The 24,237-nt window shown below is 47.5% G+C and overlaps 4 protein-coding genes across 4 annotated transcripts; 1 reads left to right on the forward strand and 3 right to left on the reverse strand.

The window, feature by feature from the left end:
• Window positions 1-466: 466 nt before the first annotated feature.
• On the reverse strand, window positions 467-1,203 carry LOC117895581 (protein sisterless A). The gene has a single exon (XM_034803316.1). It carries the CDS (start codon window positions 1,158-1,160, stop codon window positions 540-542), a length of 621 nt encoding a protein of 206 aa, XP_034659207.1. The 5' UTR covers window positions 1,161-1,203; the 3' UTR covers window positions 467-539.
• A 4,156-nt stretch (window positions 1,204-5,359) lies between these two features.
• Window positions 5,360-17,822, forward strand: LOC117903305 (CAD protein). Its single transcript, XM_034815237.1, has 7 exons — window positions 5,360-5,647; window positions 6,615-10,630; window positions 10,700-10,804; window positions 14,899-15,038; window positions 15,101-16,982; window positions 17,046-17,429; window positions 17,497-17,822. The coding sequence occupies exons 2-7, from the start codon at window positions 6,629-6,631 to the stop codon at window positions 17,704-17,706; spliced, it is 6,723 nt and encodes a 2,240-aa protein (XP_034671128.1). The 5' UTR covers window positions 5,360-5,647; window positions 6,615-6,628; the 3' UTR covers window positions 17,707-17,822.
• Window positions 10,933-14,508, reverse strand: LOC117903306. Its single transcript, XM_034815238.1, has 2 exons — window positions 13,688-14,508; window positions 10,933-13,629 (listed from the first exon to the last, which is right to left on the reverse strand). Exons 1-2 carry the CDS (start codon window positions 14,362-14,364, stop codon window positions 11,106-11,108), a joined length of 3,201 nt encoding a protein of 1,066 aa, XP_034671129.1. The 5' UTR covers window positions 14,365-14,508; the 3' UTR covers window positions 10,933-11,105.
• Window positions 17,823-17,947: 125 nt separating the features above from the next.
• LOC117903307 (60S ribosomal protein L30-like) lies at window positions 17,948-18,421 on the reverse strand. The gene has a single exon (XM_034815240.1). It carries the CDS (start codon window positions 18,400-18,402, stop codon window positions 17,989-17,991), a length of 414 nt encoding a protein of 137 aa, XP_034671131.1. The 5' UTR covers window positions 18,403-18,421; the 3' UTR covers window positions 17,948-17,988.
• Window positions 18,422-24,237: the final 5,816 nt, after the last annotated feature.

The following is a 24,237-nucleotide window of genomic DNA, read 5'->3' on the forward strand; positions in this document are numbered from 1 at the left end:
AACTGAAAGCAACCATCATTGACTCCAAATGTTGTCGAATTTGTTGTAATAACTAACAATAAATACACAATCCAAGACACTGAACATCTCCAAATGGTACAGCACTTTCAAGCTGCAGCTTTAGTTGCAAGACGATCCTTCTCTCTAATTGTGTAAAGAATTGCTCGCGAATGGCGCATCAAAATCAATGGGAAACATCAAAGAGCAGCAGACCATCGATATTGGCAGACAAAGTCTAGCATTTTCTTCATGAATAGAAGCGTGGAATGCCTCTCGAGTCCCTTCTTTAACTCTTTGCTCAACTCTTTATGTGGAAAAAGAACGCCAGGGATCCTTCATGATGCATTCCAAGTAAGGTTTCCGTTCCGAAATAACCAAAAAAAAACACCATTGAATTTCGTTTCTGTTAACATGTTTATTTACAATATTTGTAATTGGTTTAAATAGTAATAATATTTATGCTATCAATCGAAAAATTAACAAGTTCCAAAAAAAAAATTCTTAAGTGTCTTAAGGTAGAGGTGAAGGGAGTCATGGAGTCACTGGTCCATGGCCGTTGTCATGGACCGATCTATACCGAAATTGCTGCGCATGCGTTCCAGGGCGCCCAGGTTGAAGCCACGCGCCAGCAGCTGCGCCTCCGCCTGGGCAATCACCTCCCGCATGTGGTCCAGCACGCCGACGCTCTCCGTCAGCTGGCTGCTGACGAACTTGTGCCGGAAGCGCAGTTTGGCCTTCTTGATTTTGTTGTTGTAGCGCGACTTGCGGCAGGACTCGGCTCTCTGACGCTGCGTGTCGTGACGACTGCTGGGCATTGTGGGTGTGGGTGTCGGCGTGGGTGCGGGTGCGGGCGAGGGTGTTGCCACTCGTCTGGTTGCCTCTGTCGGGGATGTTGTCTCCGGCTTGGGCTGTGCCCGTCGCTCCACCACAATGGGATTCGCGAGCAGCATCTGGTCCACATATCGTTGCTCCTCGTCGGCGTAGTGAGTCTTCAGGTGCTGCAGTTCCAGAGCCACCAGCTCGTCAATATGCTCGGGCTGTTGTTGCGTGGCCGCAGCTCTGCCGGTCTGCGGATGATGAAGGCCAGGGCTGGCGACTAGGAGGGGCCTTGGGATGGCCTGGGCGTAGAATTTATGCAAATAGAGTTGGCTCTGTTCCATGGCTTTGGGTGTGTCTCTCGTGTGTCGTGTGCTCTCGTCGAGATGTGCAAGGCGTGTGCTGCCCCTCAGTCGGTCACGCCTCGCTTTTATAGAAAACAGGTAGCTGGGTGGCCACGGCCACAGCGCTGCAGGTCTGTTCATGAATGGCCGCCACCCCGCCTGGGCGACTGAGACTTTTATGATCTTGTTTTTCTTGGGGTGTGCCGCCTACCTGGTATCCAGCGATGGGTTCGCCACCGTCGATGTAAACAAAGGGATCAGCGTTAGGGATTGCGGCGACGCCTCAACCGAGGGCTGCCAATATTTTTAAGGAACTTCAGCTAATGCGTTCTGGCAGGTATCCATTTTATGTTTGCACATGTAGACATTTATTTTTTTTTAATATTTAATCGCTACAGCGAAATTGGTTGGTCGCAGAGATGAGTCCGCATTGACCAGATACTTCAGTTTTGTGTTGAATATTATAAAAAGTTACTGAAAATTTTGAACTCAAAAAAAAGAGTTGTTTGCCGAACGAACACTAGAAATAGGTGATGTAGACATTTACATACATATGTATGTAACAGCAAAACAACTGCAGCTGCAGAACAGCAGAGCAACAGCAGAGCAACAGAGCACGTTAACAGCGAGTCAACAGCAGAAAGGCAGCGATAGCGAAGCAGAGCAACAGAAGAGAAGAAGATTAACGGGAACAACTGCCAGCCGGAATATCAGCAGCACATTGAAATAAGCAGTGACTAACAGCAAAACAACAGCAGCGCCAGAACAGCAGAGCAACAGTAAAAGCATCCACACGTTAACAGCAAGCCAACAGCAGGTAAGCAGCAACAGCGAAGCAGAGCAACAGAAGAGAAGAAGATTAACGGGAACAACAGCCAGCCGTAATATCAGCGTATACAAACATATGTATGTATGTACATATGCACATATTTATGTACTTATGTATGAATCGTGTGCAGACATATGTAGATAGCTGTAAATTGCTGAAATGTGCATAACGGACAAGCCGTTCATAATAAGGTCCAAAGGTCAACTGCCAACACTTGCAGAAACTTCGACTCCGACGGGATAATCCCACCGTTCAGCGATAAGAGCCCATCGATAAGGCTGTCTACCTGCAATTGGCAACCTCTGGCCCCTCGGACGGTAGGTAGCCATTATTATTTTAGAAATCAGCGGACATGTTGCGGCTTGTTGGCACAGACCGTTGTATAATTAAATTAACAGCCCAGCAAAAGAGGTTCGTTAACCCGGTTTTGAGGTGATCGGGGATAAACCCATGATCCAGCAAGCCGAATCTACAACATGGAAATCCTTCAAGATGCTAATTTACAATTGAGTGCTCCGAAATCAACGATTAACGCGTAAACTGCGCTTTGCCGAAGCGGATTGAAACCGATCATCCGATTACGGAGGAATCAGTTCAAACAAAAATTTGGCGGGTACCTCTTCGTCGAGACTCTAGCAGATATTGTAGCCATTCCGCTTGTTTGAAATCTCTTCATCACTTGGGTATTTGGGGCAAGCTGTCAGTGGCAGACGTACCCAGACTCTGTGCTGGACAACAATATTAGGATTTGAATAATAAAATTGTCGCACAATGTGTGTCTGCGATGGATAGGATTCTATTTCGGAAGCGGAAAACGGAAAATGAGAAAATATGACGACAAGTATAATTAAAAAACGATTTATAATCATTTTCGCACAAATCCCCAGTGGACATTCCCAATATAGACTAGACCCAAACACCCGGGCACAGCATCGACCCAGACGTTGTCCCATGTCCATGTCCAACGAGCACTTGAAGCCTGACAATTCCCAAACTCGAAAAGAATGAAATAAAATGGTAGAATGGGGGAATGAGGGAGCCAGGGCCATAAATACGGCCATAAAGGCAACGTGCTCATCGTGGAGACGCCACCGCCACTGCCACTGCCACCGGCCGCATCCCCAACGCCATTGAGTTTGAATTATGTCAGCGCAGTAATAAATTGTTCCAGGCATTAAATTAAAATCTATGTACATGCAATTTCTGCGGGCGTAGCTGGGGGCCACTGGGGGGAGTGTGCCCAGCAGATAGGTGACCCCAATTTGGGATTTGCGTTGGATAATTTACAGCAGTGAAGACGCAGGCAGGCCGGCAGGCAAATCTCGTTTAGTTTTGGTTTCTCATCATTTTCAAAATCGTATAAATGGTACGCTTAATTTTTTGTACGCTTTCATTTCCCAAATCTCTCTCTCTCTCTCTCTCGCTTTTTCTGTTTGAGTGGTGTCTCTGTCTAACAGTGTGCTAATAGCTATTGGCCATCGGGGCACAACTTACGCATAAATCAGCCACAACATTCGTATACAAAGGCGATGAGGAACGTTGTGCGACGCATTCGTACGCATCACATATTGTATTCCCGGTACTCAATCAAATTTAACCTTATGATTATTTTCGAATTTTATATTTTACATTTTTTCTAAATCTTTCATCTACAACAATATGTATACTCTATGGATGTACATCCGCTTTCGAGTTCAAATACAAAATACCCTATTTACTCTTCGAGTACCGGGTATACTTACACATGTAGGTATGTACATCCTAAATCTACAGGTGGCTGGAGGGACCGATGGGCATTAGTCCGAATACCGCAAAGCGTCCCTCCTCAAGCCGGGATTTGGTCACACGATAAATGCAGTTGACGAGTGTCTGCTTGCAAAGTAGGCAGTAACGGTTCTCGTAGCCGGATTTCTGCCAGATTGCTGTCGGCGATCCTCTCCCGCAGGCAATAGTCGCAGAGCTCCCAGTTGATGGTTTTACGGCGGTAAAACAGTTTGTACATGTTGCGCGTCTCTTGAATCTGGGTCAAAGAGATTCCGTTTCGCCTGTAAATAAACATACACTTTTACCGTTTTTCAACGCTCTCTCTCCCTTCTCTCTCTCACTCTTTCGCTTTGCAGATATAAAAGCAGCTGGCTTACCTTCCCGCATTTGCTGCTCAACCTCCACCGGTGTGGACTCTATCAGTTTCCAGCCATCTGGCGGAGGTTTTCGGCTACACTGCACCTTTAACATATCATCAGTTCCGTATATCTTCTTACTTAAACGGAACAAATATGATTTATATTGGAAACATTTTGTTTTTTTTTAATTGTGTAAACAGAAAACAGCTGTTCCAATTGGTGCTGCAAAAGCCTGGAAAGTGGCCGATAGTACCGACAGTTTAAAACTGTACGATAGATCGACGGTCTTTTGTCGGCCATTGCCATATCGTTTGAGAAATAAGGTGAATAATAATAAAGTATCAACCACTATAATGGAAACTCAAAAGCATTGAGTTTATTTAGTTGTCTACCACTTTGTAAATGTTTCATATAATTATTTTAAAGATTTCGCTGGAAATGGCGATGTATCGATGGTTTAGCAGCTCTGGTTCAAACCCGTTTTACAGCACTGAGAGACCAGCTGTATTGCCTATCGACAATGCTATCGCCGGCTAAATGTGTATTTTGCTCAGTATTAAAAATATAAATCCATTGTAAAGCCTGCAGCTGAGTATAAGCATCAACAGGTAGAAATATCTGTATTTGAAGAAACGAATTACAGCGCCCTGAAAAATATTGTAGTCTCATTAGATAACAAAAGCTTAGCTTAAAACCTTTATTGTGTATTTTTTTTTAAAGCTTACATTAACTTAAGTTATTGTGTTTAGCGTCTATATAATTAATTTAACCAGTGGCTGGTATTACTCAGGGCAAGGTAATATGCGTTTTAATAATATTACCTAATGGCCTTCCGTTGTCCACAGCCTTCGCGTTGATGAGATTTCGTTTGTGGCATGTACAACGCTCACACACTGCAGCACATCCTATAAAGTCTACAGGCAAACATGAAGCAGGAGCTGCATAAGAAACGGATGCCCCTCAGAGTAAGTCCCGTCCGTCCTTTTCTTCGGGACTTTGGGAACTAAAATAAAAAACAAAATATAACTAGAACTAGTCAAACTTAAGACCTTAGTTCCAACAGCTTCATAGAGTTGAGTGTAATATGCAATTGCATTCAACTTTGTCAAGTAAATAAGTAAATAATGCAAGCTTTGACTTTGAAATGTCCAAAGCGCGGTTGAAGTATTTTGAGAACGCGTTAATCATTTTCTGGCCACGCGTTAGGCACTCTCTCGCAATGTCTCTCTCTCTCTCTCTCTCCAACCCGAGTGGAGCTCAACAAGAAGAAGAAAACAACTTAGGCGGCGAATTTGGTTGCTTTGCTGCGCCATATAGTTCCTACCCTTTGGTTAATTGATATAAATATAAGCGGCAAGCGGCATTAAATGCCACACAAATCAAGTTTTCGTAGCGCTATAAATACAACATTGATTGGACATCAAGTGAGGCAGTACCACTAAAAAGCTTTATCACACACGTGTACACGTGCTCTCCATCTACAACTACAACTGCAGGCTGCATCGGAAGCTTCTGTATACGAAAGTGTCGTCTGTGTGAGTGCATCTAAAAAGCCAAGGAATATACCGCAAAATTTAAAAGATTTTATTCATAATGAAGACATTTGTGGTATGAATTGAACATACTTAAAATACGCATTGGATTTCGCATTTTCTGTACTTTGTTAGGGTATGAACCGGTTTCAAGTTCAACTTCTTCACACGTGCGCATCCACACACTCGCACAAGCAGTGGAATATTGTGGTAAACATCGAAGCGTTTAATTGAATTCAGTTCTTTTTTATTATGTTGGGTAGTTTTGGGTTGACAAAATCTCTCCACGCATGTTCCAATTTATTTTGGTTAATTTTCGATTTAACAAAAATCTCCACGCATGTCGTGGCAGTGTTTTTAAACTGTCTAAAGTTTTAAATATTGTGATAAGGCGCTGATCGTAGAGTGAAAAGAAACACATAGTCCCACTCCCACAACCGCAAGCAACATGTTGCCGCCAGACATAGCAAAACAAACAAGTGCGACAGAGATAGGTGCAGACAAAAGTGCGTGAGAGAGTTTCTTGTGTGCATTTGCGTGTGTGTGTGATGACAATCGCGCGTTTGATTTTAAGTTAAACGGTACTCTAGCTACCCTGCACTTGTCGAGTAGAAGGAGTATAGTGTAACCGTATAAATGTATACAAATCTGTTCTGGATCGGAATGACTAGATACTTGTTAAAGAAAATATCTATTTGCTCTTTCAGAATATTCCCACAAATAAATAGATACATATATGTACATACATATGTATGTAATTCTCAAGTGCGTATATACATTTTTTTTATACCCAGTACACAAAGAGTTAAGGAGTATATTATATGTAGAAGCGAAATCCCCGTTCGACTGAGTAACGGGTATAAAAGTTGTGACGCGTTTCAGCGCGTATCACAATGCTCCTCCTCGTTTGCTGTGGAACTATTTTTAACAAATCTCTTTCTCTCACTCTCTATATCTTCTGTGGATGCAGGATACAGGATAAAGATGCGACAAGTTGACTGTTATCTGGTACTGGAGGATGGCACTGTCATGCCGGGCCTGTCCTTCGGCCATGTGGCCAAAGATGAGGTCGTGGGCGGCGAGGTTGTCTTCCAGACGGGCATGGTCGGCTATACAGAGGCGCTGACAGATCGCTCGTACAGTGGACAGATTCTGGTGCTGACCTACCCGCTAATTGGTAACTACGGAGTACCCGGCGAGGAGGAGGACGAACACGGCCTGCCCAAGCACTTTGAGTGGCTCAAGGGCGCCGTCCAGGCCACCGCCCTTGTGGTGGGCGAAGTGGCCGAGTGCGCCTGGCACTGGCGCAGCTCTCAGACGCTGCCCAAGTGGCTGCATCAGCACAAGGTGCCCGGCATCAGTGGCGTGGACACACGCGCCCTCACCAAAAAGCTGCGCGAGCAGGGCAGCCTTCTGGGTCGCATAGTGTACGAGGCCCCAAAGGAGGGGCCCACCAAGCTGATATTCGAGGACCCAAACAGCCGTAATCTGGCCCAGGAGTGCAGTGTGCAGCAGAGGATGGTCTTCGGAGATGTCAAGAGTGGCAAGGGTCCGCGAATCGCAATCATCGACTGCGGCCTGAAGCTCAATCAGCTGCGTTGTCTGCTGCAGCGTGGCGCCTCCGTGCAGTTGCTGCCATGGAGCTCTGAGCTTAAGGACGACGAGTACGATGCCCTCTTCCTCTCCAACGGGCCCGGCAATCCGGAGAGCTGCGACTCAATTGTTCAGCAGGTGCGACGCGTCATTCAGGCCGGCACGAAGCCCATCTTTGGCATCTGCCTGGGCCACCAACTGCTGGCCAAGGCCATTGGCTGCTCCACCTACAAGATGAAGTACGGCAATCGTGGCCACAATCTGCCCTGCCTGCACCGCGCCACCGGCCGCTGTCTGATGACCTCACAGAACCATGGCTATGCAGTGGATCTGCAGGATCTACCCGGCGACTGGGAGGAGCTCTTTGTGAATGCCAATGACGGCACCAACGAGGGCATTGTCCACCGCTCCAAGCCCTACTTCTCAGTGCAATTCCATCCGGAGCACCATGCCGGACCCTGCGACACTGAATTCCTCTTCGATGTCTTTATGGAATCCATCAGCAATCCCCAGCTGAGTGTGCCGGAGCTGATAGCGCGACGACTGCGTCCCGCCAAGCATGTGCCCGTCCAGCCAAAGCCGCGCAAGGTGCTCATCCTGGGCTCTGGCGGCCTGTCCATTGGCCAGGCGGGCGAATTCGATTACTCCGGCTCGCAGGCGATCAAGGCGATGCGCGAGTGCGGCATCCAGACGGTGCTCATCAATCCAAACATCGCCACGGTGCAGACCTCAAAGGGAATGGCAGACAAGTGCTATTTCCTGCCCCTCACACCGCACTACGTGGAGGAGGTAATTAAATCGGAACGGCCCAACGGTGTGCTGCTCACCTTTGGCGGCCAGACGGCCCTCAACTGCGGCGTGGAACTGGACCGCGCTGGCGTCTTTGCCAAGTACAATGTACGCATTCTGGGCACGCCCATTCAGTCGATCATCGAAACGGAGGACCGTAAGCTTTTCGCACAGCGTGTCAACGATATTGGGGAGCAGGTGGCGCCATCGGAGGCCGTATATTCGGTGGCCGAAGCCCTGGAGGCGGCCGGACGTCTCGGCTATCCAGTGATGGCCAGGGCCGCCTTCTCGCTGGGCGGCCTGGGCTCTGGCTTCGCCAACAACGAACAGGAGCTGGAGAGCCTGGCCCAACAGGCGCTGGCCCACTCCAGCCAGCTGATTGTGGACAAGTCACTGAAAGGCTGGAAGGAGGTCGAGTACGAGGTGGTGCGCGATGCCTTCGACAACTGCATCACCGTCTGCAACATGGAGAACTTTGATCCGCTGGGCATTCACACGGGCGAGAGCATTGTGGTGGCACCCTCGCAGACCCTCTCGGATCGGGAGTATCAAATGCTGCGCAACACCGCCCTGAAGGTCATCCGGCATCTGGGCGTTGTCGGGGAGTGCAACATCCAGTATGCGCTGTGCCCCCACTCGGAGCAGTTCTACATCATTGAGGTGAACGCGCGACTGTCGCGCAGCTCGGCGCTGGCCAGCAAAGCCACCGGCTATCCCCTGGCCTACGTGGCCGCCAAGCTGGCGTTGGGGCTGCCCCTGACGGAGATCAAGAACTCGGTGACGGGCAATACGACGGCCTGCTTTGAGCCCTCCCTCGACTACTGTGTGGTGAAGATACCGCGCTGGGATCTGGCCAAATTCACGCGCGTCAGCAAGCACATCGGCAGCTCCATGAAGAGCGTGGGCGAGGTGATGTCCATTGGGCGCAGCTTCGAGGAGGCCTTCCAGAAGGCCCTACGCATGGTTGACAGCGATGTGCTGGGCTTCGATGCGGACGTTGTGGTCGTGGATGAGCAGCAGCTCGCAGATCAGTTGTCGGAGCCCACCGATAAGCGGCCCTTCTTCTTGGCCGCTGCCCTGGCCAGGGGCATGGACATCCAGGAGTTGCATCAACTGACCAACATCGATCAGTGGTTCCTGCACAAGCTGGAACGAATCATATTGTACTACCACCATCTCAAGCGTCTCAATGCCACGCCCAGGCAGCTGGGCATCGATCAGCTGCTGAAGGCCAAGCGTCTGGGCTTCTCCGACAAGCAGGTGGCGAAGGCAACCAAAAGCACAGAGCTAGTGGTCCGCCAGCAGCGTCACGAGCTGGGCATTCGTCCATTTGTGAAGCAGATCGACACCGTGGCCGGCGAGTGGCCAGCGAGCACAAATTATCTGTACACGACCTATCACGGCATCGAGCATGACGTGGAGTTCCCCGGCGGACACATCATTGTCGTGGGCTCGGGCGTCTATCGCATTGGCTCCTCGGTGGAGTTCGACTGGTGTGCCGTCGGCTGCCTGCGGGAGCTGCGCAAGCTGCAGAAGCCTACCATAATGATCAACTACAATCCGGAGACGGTCTCCACCGACTACGACATGTGCGACCGGCTGTACTTCGAGGAGATCAGCTTTGAGGTGGTGATGGACATCTACGAACTGGAATCCTCGGAGGGCATCATCCTCTCGATGGGCGGCCAGCTGCCCAATAACATTGCCATGGATCTGCACAGGCAGCAGGCCAAGGTTCTGGGCACTTCCCCGGACTCCATTGACTGTGCCGAGAATCGTTTCAAGTTCTCTCGCATGCTCGATCGAAAGGGCATCCTGCAGCCGCGCTGGAAGGAGCTGACCAACCTCAAGTCGGCCATCGAGTTCTGCGAGGAGGTGGGCTATCCCTGCCTGGTGCGGCCATCGTATGTCCTGTCCGGCGCGGCCATGAATGTGGCCTACTCCAATCAGGATCTGGAGACATATCTGAACGCCGCCTCGGAGGTGAGTCGCGAGCATCCGGTGGTCATATCCAAGTTCCTCACCGAGGCCAAGGAGATCGACGTGGATGCTGTGGCCGCCGATGGTCAGATCCTCTGCATGGCCGTCTCGGAGCATGTGGAGAATGCTGGCGTTCACTCAGGCGATGCCACGCTGGTCACACCGCCGCAAGATCTTAACGCGGAGACACTGGAGGCCATCAAGCGCATCACCTGCGCCCTGGCCAGTCTGCTGGATGTCACCGGACCCTTCAACATGCAGCTCATTGCCAAGAACAACGAACTAAAGGTCATCGAGTGCAATGTGCGCGTCTCGCGTTCATTCCCCTTCGTCTCGAAGACGCTCGATCATGACTTTGTCGCCACGGCCACCAGAGCCATTGTCGGCATGGAGGTGGAGCCCATCGATGTGCTTCATGGTGTGGGCAAGGTCGGTGTGAAGGTGCCGCAATTCAGCTTCTCCCGCCTGGCGGGTGCCGATGTCCAGCTGGGCGTGGAGATGGCCTCCACCGGCGAGGTGGCCGGCTTTGGCGACAATCGCTACGAGGCCTACCTCAAGGCCATGATGTCCACTGGCTTTCAGATACCCAAGAATGCCGTGCTCCTCTCCGTCGGTAGCTTCAAGGTAAGCATTTGCTTTTATGCTGCAATTTCCTTCTTTATTTATCGAATTTTTCCTCGGCCTGCTGCGCAGCACAAAATGGAACTGCTTCCATCCATACGAGATCTGGCCAAGATGGGCTACAAGCTGTACGCCTCCATGGGCACTGGCGACTTCTATGCGGAACATGGCGTCGATGTGAGTGCTAAAATGATAATTTCACGAGCGAAGAGGTTGGGTTTGGGCTCAGCAGCCATGCATCGAAAGATCTGGCTACAGTTTGATTTAATTTGATTTGAAATTTGCAAGAAAGAGACTTGCAGCAGAGGCAGTTAGTGCCTTGTCCATGGCTTAACTTTAATTTCATTCCAAAATCCAACGAATTTACCCTCTAATATTATCTCTAAGTGCACAAGCGTCAAATGGTTTTTAGTGGCTCAAGGTACTCGAGTCCTCGAGTCCTCGGATGGGTCTTATCTTTGAGTGGCGATGAATGAATTCAATTGAAGGCCTCCCTGATCTTTTGCGTGTTGCGCTTGAGAATGTCGCGCAGCTCGTCGCGCTTCGTCTCCGACGGGGCCAGCGTCTGTAGCACCTGTTCCGTCTTGTTGTTGAGGGTCTGTAGTCTGTCTGGATCCACGTTGAGGCGCTGCAGCAGAGTGTTGAGTGAAAGGATGCTCTCCGTGGCACTGGGCACTGTCTGAGCGGGTTCTTCTATCAGGGCTATCTCGGGCTTGGGCTGTGTGTTTCCCTTCAGAATGCCAGGCGCCGTGTGGTGAGGCAGAGGCAGAGGCAGAACCTGCCTGGACATGGCATCGGGTGAATGTATCTGCACGACATGCTCCATGAATTTGAGGGATTTGCGACGCTGCTTGGGAGTCACCGACGAACGATGTTCCGAACCCGAGAAGCTGCGTCGTGGCAGGGCAGGCGGCGTCTCCGCACCGGCCACGGACATCCGCTCGATGCCTGCAGACGCCTGCACCAGCTCCTCCACATAGTGCTGGGCATTCTGAGAGCAGCCGAGCTGCTGGTACAGTCGGCACAGCCGCTGTGCCTGCTCCAAGTAGAGCTCCGCGTGCAGCCGATTGCCAAATTGTGTGGCCCTGGCCAGCATCGCCAGCAGATGATCGATCAGCAGCTCCAACAGATTGGTGCGCCGCAGTATCTCCAGGCCGTTGTTCAGCTGCGGCCCCGCCTGCGCCGCGGACTGCGAGTGTGGAGTGTCCTGCACGCTGCAGGAGCGCGACAGCAGCAGCTGCATGGACATGTCCATCATCGAGGAGTCCAGCGAGGAACGCCGCTGATCGGCCAACTGTAGCTGCTGGTGTGAGGCTTGCAGCATTTGGGTCTTGCGACGCAGCTTGCCCCGTGAGCGCTCCTGATGCTGCGGCATGCCCAGCAACCCACGGGCATCGGTCACCTCTGGTCGTTCCTGCTGCTGCTGCTCCTCATCCACCTGCTGCTGCTGCTGCTGCTGCTGGAAGTGTTCCGTGCTGGAAGTGCTGCGATAGAATCTACCCCAGCTGTGCAGCTGCAGGTAGTCCTGGCAGAAGAAGTTATCCAGCAGCCGCTTGTAGTCCAGCTTGGGATAGAAGTCGGGCGCATGCTCGAGACTGCGCAGTGCCTGCACGAGGTGGAGGAGCGGCTGCTCGGCAATGCCGGCCATGATGGAGCGCAGCTCCATGAGGGCATCCTCTGGGACATGCTCGAACAGATTCCGCCGCTCGATGAAGTAATCGCTGAGATGCTTACGGGCGAGGCAGTCGTCAAAGGAGCGCACAAAGCGCAGCAGCCGCTCGCCGAGAAACTCCTCGGGCCAGTCGTTGCTGTGCCGCTCGCACTGCCAGAAGAGATGAGCGCGCAGCTGCTCCACCAGACTGCCCATCGCCTGGCACTTGTCGCTCACAAAGGTGCGCACCAGCACCTTCATCAGCAGGAACACCTTCAGCTGCATGGACGTCAGCTGGCGCTCCAGAAACTGCTCCGCCTGCGGGAAGACAATGCGCCACTCGAGCGCCCGAAATGGGTTCCGTGAATGCTTCGGCGCATAGCCCACTGGCACCACATGGAAGCCAAAAGAGCGTATGCGATTCCTCATCTGCTCCGTGGGCCACTGGAACTTCTCGTCTGTGTGCAGATTGGTGAGACGCGGACGAGCCCTCAGATTGAACTCGAAGGCGCAATCCGGCCAGGCGTTGTGCACATGAATGGCCGGCACCAGCTCCTCCCTGTCCGTGTAGACGCTGCAGCCCCGATAGCTGGCAGTCGCCAGCAACGAGGCGGAGATGTTCAGCTCGCTGGCCAGCTGCTGGCGCAGCAGATCCCCAAAGTACTTCATAAACTGCTCGGAGCTGAGGTAACTCTGCTGAAGCAGTGCCTGTCGTCGCTGCTGTTCCACGCGATACTGGCGCAGCACCTGGACTGTCTCGTACGCGGAACGTGGTGCCTCCTGTTCGACTTCCTCCTCCTGCTCCTCCCCATTGCTGGACTCCTCCTCGTTGTCATCTTCATCATCGGATTGCTCCAGCCAGGCGGGCAGGCAGCTGGACAATTGGCAAACGCAACCCTCCGGCAGGATGTTTCGCTCCAGCGGCGATGCGTGGCACATTCTCAGTTCCTCCATGGATCGGAGAGTGTTGAGGCGCTCCAGGTAGACATGATCGTAGTCACCCTCCCGCCAGCTGCCCGAACTGTAGCCAGAGGTGGATCCACCACCGTCCGTGTAGATGCCCGCATCACCCTCATCGCCGCTGCTGGCGGCAGTGGCACGCCCAATCGGACTGCCTGGCTGTCCCTGCTCCCGGAGCTTCAGTCGCACATAGCCCATCCAGCGCGACTGCTCCATGAGCTGCACATATTCGGAGCGGCAGGGCGTGGATGTGTAATAGTCGGACTCGAGCAACACCTTGCAGAGTGTGGCTATCGAGTCGTAGTTGGCATCATTCGGCCGTGATATATCCACATTCTCGAACACCACATATGTCAGAGGCTTCTGCAGAGGCTGCGACTTCTTGGCAGCTCTAGAAAGACAGGGAGAGAGATCAGTTGGAGTCTAGCAGAAGGAACTTTGTCACCTACATGGGCTTAAAGTGCAGATGCTTGGCCACAGTGACATCTATGGCGCTCGCCTGCAGCAGACTGTGCTCGGTGAGGGATTGGCCACGGGCCAAACGTCGTTGCGTTTGCAGCTCCACATCCATGGCTGCCATTTCGGCATCAAAGTGCGCAAAGAACTGCAGACCCAGCAGCAGCTGATTGAGCAGGAACGTGTGCAGCTCCTTGTCCAGCTGTTGGAGTGTCTTCTGCTCGATGGTGCGCTGCAGCTCCTCCCGCTGGTGCTCCAATGTGCGGGCATACAATGCGCTGACACACTCCGTGGCACTGCTGCCATTGCTGCCGCCCAGCAGTCGCAGCTGCAGTGCCAAATCCTGATTCTGTTTGCCGCTCACCCGCCGACGCTGTATGGATCCCGATGAGTCACCGCCTGATCCTCGCTTCGCCTGTCGCTTGCGTGCATTTCGCTTTTGAAGTTTCTGCAGCTGACGCATACGCTTCTCCTCCTGTTGACGTCGCCGCTGGACGCGTGGCTGTGCGGCAATAGCCGCCTGCAGTGGATTCGGCGTGGAGCCGTCGTACTCCAATGGCCTTGAGCAGGAGCAACCCATGGCTGGCTGGCTGGCTGATTGTCTCTGGATCTCTTTGCTGACAGACACAGCTCCAGTGTGTGTGCCTGTGCTCAGGTTCGATGTTCCCATTCCCTTGCACTGATAAGATCGCGCCACCAATCAACAATCAAACAATTGCAATCATCAGCCAAGAGCAGAGATAAGTGACTGATTCTGACACGACGCTACACTTCCGGCTGCTCGTCTCCTATCTGTATTTTCCCTCTACACTGGTACCAATTACCATTTATGATGGGAACAATATCCAAAGGTGAACCTACACTAACAAGCAAAAGTTTCAGCATGGCTCTTTCCAGCATTCAACTTGCTAATAAATACCTAAAATAAGAACAATAATAATAACAAATAAATATTAATCAAAATAGTTAAAAGCAAAACGATAAGTTGTGCGAAAAGTTTACGCTGCATTCGACCCACTGTGCCATTGTAACGTAGCTCTAATAACTGTTCTTGTCGGAGGTGTGGGGGATCGCCATGTACCGCAAATAGCGATATCTTAGTGTGGCCAGAGCAAACAATTGATTGCACTGACGCGCTCTTGGCCTTGAAAAACGCGCTCTCTCTGTTTCTCTGTCTAATGCATTCTCGCGACTCTCTCTTCAGGTGGAATCCGTACAGTGGACTTTCGATAAGACAACACCGGACGACATCAATGGAGAGCTGCGACATTTGGCCGAATTTCTGGCCAACAAACAATTTGATTTGGTCATCAATTTGCCCATGAGTGGCGGTGGAGTCAGAAGGTGAGTGCAGGAAATACTGCAAGCATTGCCTCAACCATTAATTTCCCATAACTATCGCTTAGGGTATCGTCCTTCATGACGCATGGCTATCGCACACGGCGCCTGGCCGTGGACTATTCCATACCATTGGTCACGGATGTCAAGTGCACCAAATTGCTGGTGGAATCGATGCGTTTGATGGGTGGCCAGCCGGCAATGAAGACGCACACGGATTGCATGACCTCACGGCGGATTGTCAAGCTGCCGGGCTTCATTGATGTCCATGTGCATCTGCGGGAGCCGGGTGCCACGCACAAGGAGGACTTTGCCAGCGGCACAGCCGCCGCCTTGGCTGGCGGTGTGACCCTCGTCTGTGCCATGCCCAACACCAATCCCTCGATTGTGGACAAGGAGACATTTGCGCAGTTCCAGGAGCTGGCACGCCTTGGTGCCCGCTGTGACTACGCTCTGTATTTGGGCGCCTCCGATGCAAACTGGGCACAGGCCCACGAGCTGGCCACACAGGCCTGTGGCCTGAAGATGTACCTCAACGACACGTACGGCACACTGCGGCTCAGCGATATGACATCATGGCAGCGTCACCTCTCCCACTGGCCCAAACGGGCTCCGATCGTTTGCCATGCGGAGAAGCAAAGCATGGCGGCTGTGGTGCTGCTGGCACACCTACTGGATCGCCATGTGCACATTTGCCATGTGGCCAGGCGGGAGGAGATCCAGCTGATTCGGGCCGCCAAGGAGAAGGGCATCAAGGTGACGTGCGAGGTGTGTCCGCATCACTTGTTCCTCAGCACCAAGGATGTGGACCGTCTGGGCATGGGAATGTCAGAGGTGCGTCCGCTCCTGTGCTCGCCCGAAGACCAGGAGGCGCTGTGGGAGCACATGGAGTACATCGATGTGTTTGCCACCGATCATGCACCGCACACGCTCGAGGAGAAGCGATCGGAGCGTCCGCCGCCCGGCTTTCCCGGCCTGGAGACCATTCTGCCACTGCTCCTGCAGGCGGTGCACGAGGGTCGGCTCACCATGGAGGACATCAAACGGAAGCTGCACCGCAATCCGCGCAACATCTTTAATCTGCCCGAGCAGCCGCACACCTATGTGGAGGTCGATCTGGACGAGGAGTGGACCATCACGGGCAGCGAACTGAAGACCAAGGCCGGCTGGACGCCCTTCGAGGGCACCAAGGTAACGGGCCGTGTCCATCGTGTCGTGCTGCGCGGCGAGGTGGCCTTCATCGATGGCCAGGTTCTGGTTCAGCCTGGCTTCGGGCAGAATGTCCGCACCAAGCAAGGCGCCCAGCAGCTGCTGTCCGAGGCCACACAAGAGTTGCCCAGCGACAGGGATGCCAATGACACCTTCGCCCGCCTCTTGACTGTCGAGGGGGCAGCCAAGGTGCACTTTGTGGACGATGCCAACAATTCAAACAACTTCCTGCGGCCAATCTCCCCGTCGCCACGCCACCGCCTGGACTCCTCCAGCAACACCACCCTGCGGGACTATCTACAAAGGACCGCCATGTCAGGGTCAGGATCGGGATCAGCGGCGACGGCGGCGGCGGCGAGCAACCAGTACGCTCAGACCAGCACCAATCCGGTGGCCCATTCGCTGGTGTCCAAGCACATTCTAGCCGTGGACATGTTCAGCAAGGATCATCTGAATGACATCTTCAATCTGGCGCAGCTGCTCAAGTCGCGGGTGAGCAAGGACCGGCCGGTGGACGATCTGCTGCGCGGCAAGATCATGGCCAGCGTCTTCTACGAGGTGAGCACACGGACCCAGTGCAGTTTCGCTGCCGCCATGCTACGACTGGGCGGCCGTGTGATCAGCATGGATCAGCTCACATCGTCCGTGAAGAAGGGCGAGTCCCTGGAGGATAGCATCAAAGTGATGGCCAGCTATTCAGATGTTCTGGTGCTGCGCCATCCCCTGCCCGGTGCTGTGGCTGTAAGTATACAAAACGGATCCCGAGTCCCTGCCATCTTACCTTACTCTCTGCTGCCCTTTCAGCGTGCCGCCTTGTACTCCCGCAAGCCGGTGATCAATGCTGGCGATGGCGTTGGCGAGCATCCCACCCAGGCGCTGCTGGATATTTTCACCATTCGCGAGGAGATCGGCACCGTCAATGGACTCACCATCACCATGTGTGGCGATCTGAAGAATGGCCGCACTGTCCACTCTTTGGCCCGTCTCCTCACCCTCTACAATGTGACGCTGCAGTATGTGGCGCCCAACACTCTCCAGATGCCAGAAGAGGTATCCAAGTTTGTCAATGAGCGCGGCGTTAAGCAGCTCTACTGCAACAGCCTCGAGACGGTGCTCGCCGACACGGATGTCCTCTATATGACGCGCATACAACGCGAGCGCTTCGACAGCGAGGAGGAGTATCAAAAGGTAAGCCAGCACCCAGAATAATCCATTTATTTACTGATCTATTTGAATGCTTCTTTTGCTCTTGCAGTGCCATGGTCGCTTTATTGTCACGCCTAAGCTGATGACGCTGGCCAAAAAGCGGATGATTGTGCTGCATCCGTTGCCACGTCTGGACGAGATCAGTCGCGACTTTGATACGGATCCGCGTGCTGCCTACTTCCGACAGGCCGAATACGGCATGTACATTCGCATGGCTCTGCTGGCCATGGTCGTCGGGTGCCGCAACACAGCGCTCTAAGGGAGAGGACTCACTCGTTCCCCTGCAACGTTATTTTCTTTACAATATTTTGCTAGAATTATGCCACGCATTTGTTTGTGATAGTCATTAAAGACATCCTTCAATTGATTGCAACATTCAACAGATTTCAGCTGGCACCTTTCAGTGCCAGCAAGCATCGCCAGCCGGGGGTCCAACTTCAAGACAAAACCATTTAACCATAAAACACACTCAGGGGAAACATGTTCCTTTATTTTACATTTAAATTTAAATTTATGAGTAACTATAGTTTAGTTTTGCATTTCAATTGTCAGCCGATGAGGGACCAAGGATATCCGAATCACCAGCATCGGTAATGGACATGGAGCTCACACGAAATGATTTGCCACAGGCGATGCCCAACTCTTTGTTGGTCCCAGCATAATACTGGATCTCGACCATGGCAATTGCGGCGCTCTGTTCCAGCTTAATGCGCATTGCTGTGGATATGTTGCTGGCGATGATAACCAGCTTGGCCCTTCCACGATGCAGAGTCCTCAGCGTCTGCCTAATGCCCAGAAAACACTCTCCCGACCTAACCACGGCTGCGATATTTTCATTTGTGCCCTCCATTTCACTTGTTGCGGGCTCACGTTTACGCATGCGTATTGTGCTGTGTTTGGTGGTTGTGCTTGGACTTGCAACTGCAACAATTTCGTTCGCGCTGTTGCCCTTCATGCGGATATGGGATATGCCCAACACACCACACCACACGTCTGGCGAATGGCAATCAGAAAAAAAAGAGTTAATTTTATTTGAAGCGGGGAAACTAAACCTGTTGAGCACACCAGCAACACGTGAAACGAAATGAAGGAAATTTCTGGAGCTGTGGAGTAGAGTCCTAACTTTCCTTACAGTGGGGAAATGCAACAGGGTCATGCTGCTATACAGCAGCATCCCCCATTGAAATGCATTCCGTTTACAGACTGTATAACTGCTGCCAAAAATTGTTCAGTCCTACTAAATAGAGCCTACTAAATATGGATAATTTCTTATAAAATCAGAACACTCTATATACCTTCCGGTTGATCTTATGCAATAAAAATGACTTTCTACTTTCTTCCATGTATAATAAATAACGGCATAATACTACTTACGGAATATCCAACGCGGCTTTAACAAAACAATGTATTAAAATATTTTTAAAAACCCTTCGAACAAGTCCGAATGCACACCACGAGTGGCTCCAGCTCATGCTTGGCGAGTTTTGTACTGGACTCCGTGCCTATGCCTGATATTAGGAAATGAATTATATCAAAATTGCATACTTTTACCGGCATCCCCATAACATAGCATATCCCTAATGCATTCAAAGGTGCGCAACAGAGCTTTCCTTCCTACGCACAGGTGCGCAACAGAGAGCACCAACCCCTACAAATGAGCGTTTTCGAACACTTAAAAGCTGCGCAACAGAGCCAACTACCCCTAGTTGTCTACCCTTGGGCCACACACATACAAATGTACGTACATACCAGGAATGGAGTACCATTGCATCCAGAAATCATCACTTCTTGCATACACACTAATTTTAGCTCAACCTTGGCCTTTACGGGGGATACTTTTTCGAAGGTCTCCTGTGCATTCCAACAGCATTCTACAGCTACCCAATCACCAGGGGAAAGCATGCAGCACATTGGAAACATACTAAAACAAATTCACTAAAAACATTTATACTTATACAATTTAAACATTGAAGGCTTTTAATTCCTTGTGTGGAATTAAATCTGAGAATCATTATTCTTCCAATTCAATATTCTCCTTGGTATCTTTAGTTGGGATAATTTTGGATGAAATCTCTGCATTCTCATCATGCCCGCCCTCGGGTGGGATGTTAGCATTCCCATCCATACTGTGGGTCACATGTACTTACATATGTACATATGTACGTCCATTATAGGGTATTGGACGATTCTTTTTTGACTTTGCTATGCCTTTGCTATACTTCTGGGCGACGCTGAAAAAAAGGAGCTAACATGTTAATGAAAAGTCATGGTCTTTTATGTTTTTTTTTTGTTGGTTTCTTTTTTTGTTGTTTTTTTTTTATTCGAGTGTTCTGTTTTGTGTATTTTTTTCGTTCTTTTTCTCATTGTTTTAAAATGTATTCTTTTGTTTAATCATTTTCCTTTGCGGTGTATATTTATTACTCATCATCTTCATTCATTTTATTTTCATTTAAATTAATTTTTTGTTTTTAATATAGTAGATATATTTATATGCATACACTATATTCATTATGTATATATGTATGTATATATGTATATAGCATACTGCATATTAAATTAGTTAATTATAATGCGCGTCTGTAGCTCTCTCTATCTTCTTCCCTCGCACTCTCCAACTCGCCTTCTCGCTCGCTCACTAACTTTCGGGAAACTATTAAAAGTTGAGAAAATGTTTCTTCTGTGATCTTTACATGGTTTAAAATCATTCATATATACCATATGAAGTATATGTATATATATATATTTTCTGCTTATAATTTTTGTTCATATATAATTAAGTGTTTTTAATGGTCATTTCTTTTATTTTATTGTTGTATGTTTGAATATATAAAATAAGCTTATTTATTTTATTTCTCGTTTCCCTTTTCGTCTCCTCACTGTTGCTGTTTCACTTTCTGACTCTGTTTTTTTTATTTTTTATTTTATTTCGTATTATTCTGTGGTTTACAATTTGTTGCTATATAAAGAAGAATTTGGGTATTTAGTTTGGTGTGGTTTTACTTGGTGTTTGCTGGATTTTGGCAGAGTTTCTGTTTCTTTTGTTCGTAAAGGTCGTGTTTTTATTTTTTAAGAGAATTTTAATGTTTGTTTTAAAGCTTTTTAGCATAGCTGTGTGTGTTTTGTGTGTGTCGTGTGGCAATGGATTAAAGCTTCGGATTGTTGGGATGCTTTTTCCCCCTTTTTTGCAAGGGATAAAACTCAGTGAAAATCAATCCAAGACCCCTTCAAAATTGTGTGGTTCCATCTTTGCTACATATTTACAGCGATTGGTAAAAAAAAAGAACTTGCATTATGTTTCCCGTTTTGTAAAATTAGTTTTCAAGTATTTGTTTTACTTTAGTGGTTTCTATTTAAGCTTTCAACATGCCAATGCATTTCCGTGTATAAATATTCTTGCTTAATTTATTTTCTACTTTCTTCCTTTTGCATATCTTTGCAATTATACATATATGTATATATATATATATATTTTTTGGAGACGTTTTTTCTTTTTTCCGGCTTTTAGTTAAAAAGAACACTTTTTGTAGCGTTTCTATGGTTTGTTTTTTAGTTTTTAGTTTTTGTTTCTATTTTTTATTTTCCAAAGTTGAATAAATCGCTAAAATATGCAATGTAAATAAGTATTGTGTATATATATATATATGTATGTATATGTTTTGTATATAATAGTTTTTGTTTAGTTTTCCTTACACACTTTTCTGTAGGCGTATATATAAATAACGTCGTTTCATTGTATGTATATATGTATATTTATATATATATATAATATATATTTATGTAGATATATTTTTGCATGATAAACTTTTTTGCGCGTTTTTAAGCTATTTTCGTATTTGTTTTTGTTTGGTTTTTTGTTTCAAATTATTATGTATATTTTTTTTTAGTTTTTACAGTGCAAAATGTACAAAGAGCCAGGGGATCAACGCAAAGAAGAACTCTGCCGGGTTGCCAAGTGACTTCCAAACAAGTCCGAGGTTAAAGGTTAAAGCGGATGCTCGGGGAGAGATCTGGTTTCTAAAACGATCTCAAAGAAATGTTCATAAGCCCAAAGATGACGGCTATCTCCCCCCACCCCCCAAAATATCTCTTTCTCCATCGTCTCTACTACGAGTATTTCAGAACAAATAAAATGAATTTTGCATAAAGCCTATGTTCGATTGCTACAAAAAAATGTCCTATTAATAAGTATTTTTCTTGTAATATTTAGATGTATATATATCTAGGCGTGTGTATAAGTATATCTATGTATATAATATATATGAATATTGAGTGATCTACTACTGGTAACTTTCATCTTCATAAGTTTTTAAAGTATGAGGTAATGCTTTATTTCCGACTTAAGATTAACGTGAATTTATGTCTGCCTGTGTTTTTGTTTTTGTTTTTGCATCTGCATCTGCATCTGTATCTGTTGTGCGGATCCAAACAGGGAGCTGATTTGCAGAGCGATATAGCCAGACCATATCCAGTCCCCCATCAGCTCCGTACACCAATTGTCGTCGTTTCTTTGTGTTGTGTTTTTGTGTGTGTGTGTTTCTTGTTTGTGTTTCTGTGAGGCTATGTACACTTTGCTATGCTGAGATTCAGATAGTCTTCTATAACTATGACTGCATCTCTTGGGTTTGCTTTAAGGTTAATGTGGCTGCCTAAGGTATTGAGGTACCAGCACATATCGAGGGAGTTTGAGTAAATGAGTTCCCGAAGCAAATCAAATTGGAGATATAATAGGCATAAAAAAAAAATAAAAACACCTAAAAAAAAAGGAGAAATGTTTCCTAATTATTATTTAGTGGTCTTTCATTTGCGAATTTTAACGACTTTTTCCTATAATTTACTTTGGGAATCCTGCTCTAATTTTTTGTTGAATAATGAGACAGTTTTTGGGGGAACTTGGACTCACTCCACTCTCAATGGATGGTATTTACTCAGATATACTCAGTTCCTAATCTATGTATGAGGGGAGTTGGGAAGGTTTCGGGGTGTATGGGAGTTACTGGTGGCTATACTTATGTGGAATTGGTTCACTACGCTGTGTAAAATATGCGCTAAATGTGATCTAAAGGCTAATCGGCTACGTTAACAATTGGTTTTCATTTATTCGTATTCTTTTTTTGGTTTTTTGTATACAGTTTTCCATATACTTTTCCTGCTGCTTTTCACTTATTGGTTTATTTGGTGTTCTTTATGTCAATTGCCTTCAACCCAATAGTTTAATAAATATTTTCCGTCTACCTCTACGAGTTCTATTTGTTTTCGGATTTGGATTGTGGCGCATATCATTTACAAATATTTGGGTAAACAAAGCGGGGAGGGCTATCGGGTTCTGTTCTCATTCGGTTTTGGTTTCTTTGTTGCTGTGTGTTTTTCATGGAAAAAAGTTAACTATTTATGTATGTATGTATGTATATAAATATAAATATATATGTATGTATATGTCGATCAATATATGTACGTACATACATACACACATATGTGTATATAGAGCTTTCTCTCTTTTAATATAATTTAAAAACAGTTATTTTACTTATTTAAATGTACAGATTGCATACGATATTAAATAGAAATAAACCTATGTGTGTGTTGATTCATTTAATAATTTGTTGTTTTAATATGTTTAATTTAATTTTTTTGTTTGCCTGTAAAAAACTCTGCCCACTAAATGTTTACAATTTACTTGATTGCTTGCCGAGAATCGGAGACTCGATCTCGGTTAAATATTTAAATTCCCACATCTTCTCTGGTGTGGTCTAAGAGTTTATTTATAAAAAAAAACACGAAGGAGACTCACAATATTTATATACCATTCTTTTGTATTTACAATCTCTAAGCGGGGGCTGATTACTGGGAGGATTGCCAGGGACTCACTGGTCCACAGAGCGACCCTGGCCTTACCTTCGAGCTAACGGGGGGCGGGCTGGTTTATGGACTTTGCGATTCAGTATACCTAAATATATTATGTAGTTAGTATTACACATATACATATCTATGACACTACGCAATCCTCGGGACAGTGGCAGTTTCTTTTTTAGTTTTATTTCGATGCTTTTGAGGATGCTTTTTAGGATGATAGCTGGGGCGCAGAGGTGTGGGGAGGGTTTTGGGGTTACTGCTTTGACCAGCACAAGCAATCAATGAAATGATGATGATCGTCGCCTAGGAAGGGGCTTTGTCCCGCGAAAATTAAATTGATAATAGGAAACTTAATTAAGAATTGTAAATCAAAATTAAAAATTACAATTTGTATTGTACCATATAATGCTTTAAAAGTATTAAGTAACTTTTTGTTATAACTCTGAAAATGTGTCGAAATTGGGTTTAATTAAATATTATTCCTGAATAAATGAAAATCAATAAAACAAACTTTGATTATTTTTTGTTTTTGTTTTTTTTTTTTTTTTTTTTTTTTGTTTTTTGAAATAAATCCAAAAAACCATATTTATTCAAAACTGCATTAAGTGTAAATATAAAAAATCTTTTTTTTTACCTTTTTTTTTTTTTTTTTTTGTATAAGTATAGAACATTATATTTAAAAAAAAAATATTTATGCTTCATATACATAATAAAAAAAAGAGTTGATAAAAATCAAATGTATTTAAAAAATAAATACAATTTGTAAAGAGAAAGTATAATTTGATTACTTTTTTTGTTGTTGTTGTTTGTTTTGTTAAATTGTTTCGTTAAAGAACAGATGAACTTCTCTGCTGCGAATTTTCTTCCGAATAACAAAATTCTATACCAATGAGTTTGCTTCATCAACAAAAAACTATCATATAATTTACAGATATATTGT

The sequence above is a fragment of the Drosophila subobscura genome, chromosome A (assembly GCF_008121235.1).
Source record: "Drosophila subobscura isolate 14011-0131.10 chromosome A, UCBerk_Dsub_1.0, whole genome shotgun sequence".
Taxonomy (NCBI): domain Eukaryota; kingdom Metazoa; phylum Arthropoda; class Insecta; order Diptera; family Drosophilidae; genus Drosophila; species Drosophila subobscura.

Coding starts and splice junctions, on each gene's coding strand:
- LOC117895581 (XM_034803316.1), bottom strand. CDS start 1,160: ATGGAACAGAGCCAACTCTATTTGCATAAATTCTACGCCCAGGCCATC.
- LOC117903305 (XM_034815237.1), top strand. CDS start 6,629: ATGCGACAAGTTGACTGTTATCTGGTACTGGAGGATGGCACTGTCATG. Junction 15,039..15,100: donor AGTGGCGGTGGAGTCAGAAG/GTGAGTGCAGGA, acceptor ACTATCGCTTAG/GGTATCGTCCTTCATGACGC. Junction 16,983..17,045: donor CCCTGCCCGGTGCTGTGGCT/GTAAGTATACAA, acceptor CTGCCCTTTCAG/CGTGCCGCCTTGTACTCCCG.
- LOC117903306 (XM_034815238.1), bottom strand. CDS start 14,364: ATGGGAACATCGAACCTGAGCACAGGCACACACACTGGAGCTGTGTCT. Junction 13,630..13,687: donor CATCTGCACTTTAAGCCCAT/GTAGGTGACAAA, acceptor CTGTCTTTCTAG/AGCTGCCAAGAAGTCGCAGC.
- LOC117903307 (XM_034815240.1), bottom strand. CDS start 18,402: ATGAAGGGCAACAGCGCGAACGAAATTGTTGCAGTTGCAAGTCCAAGC.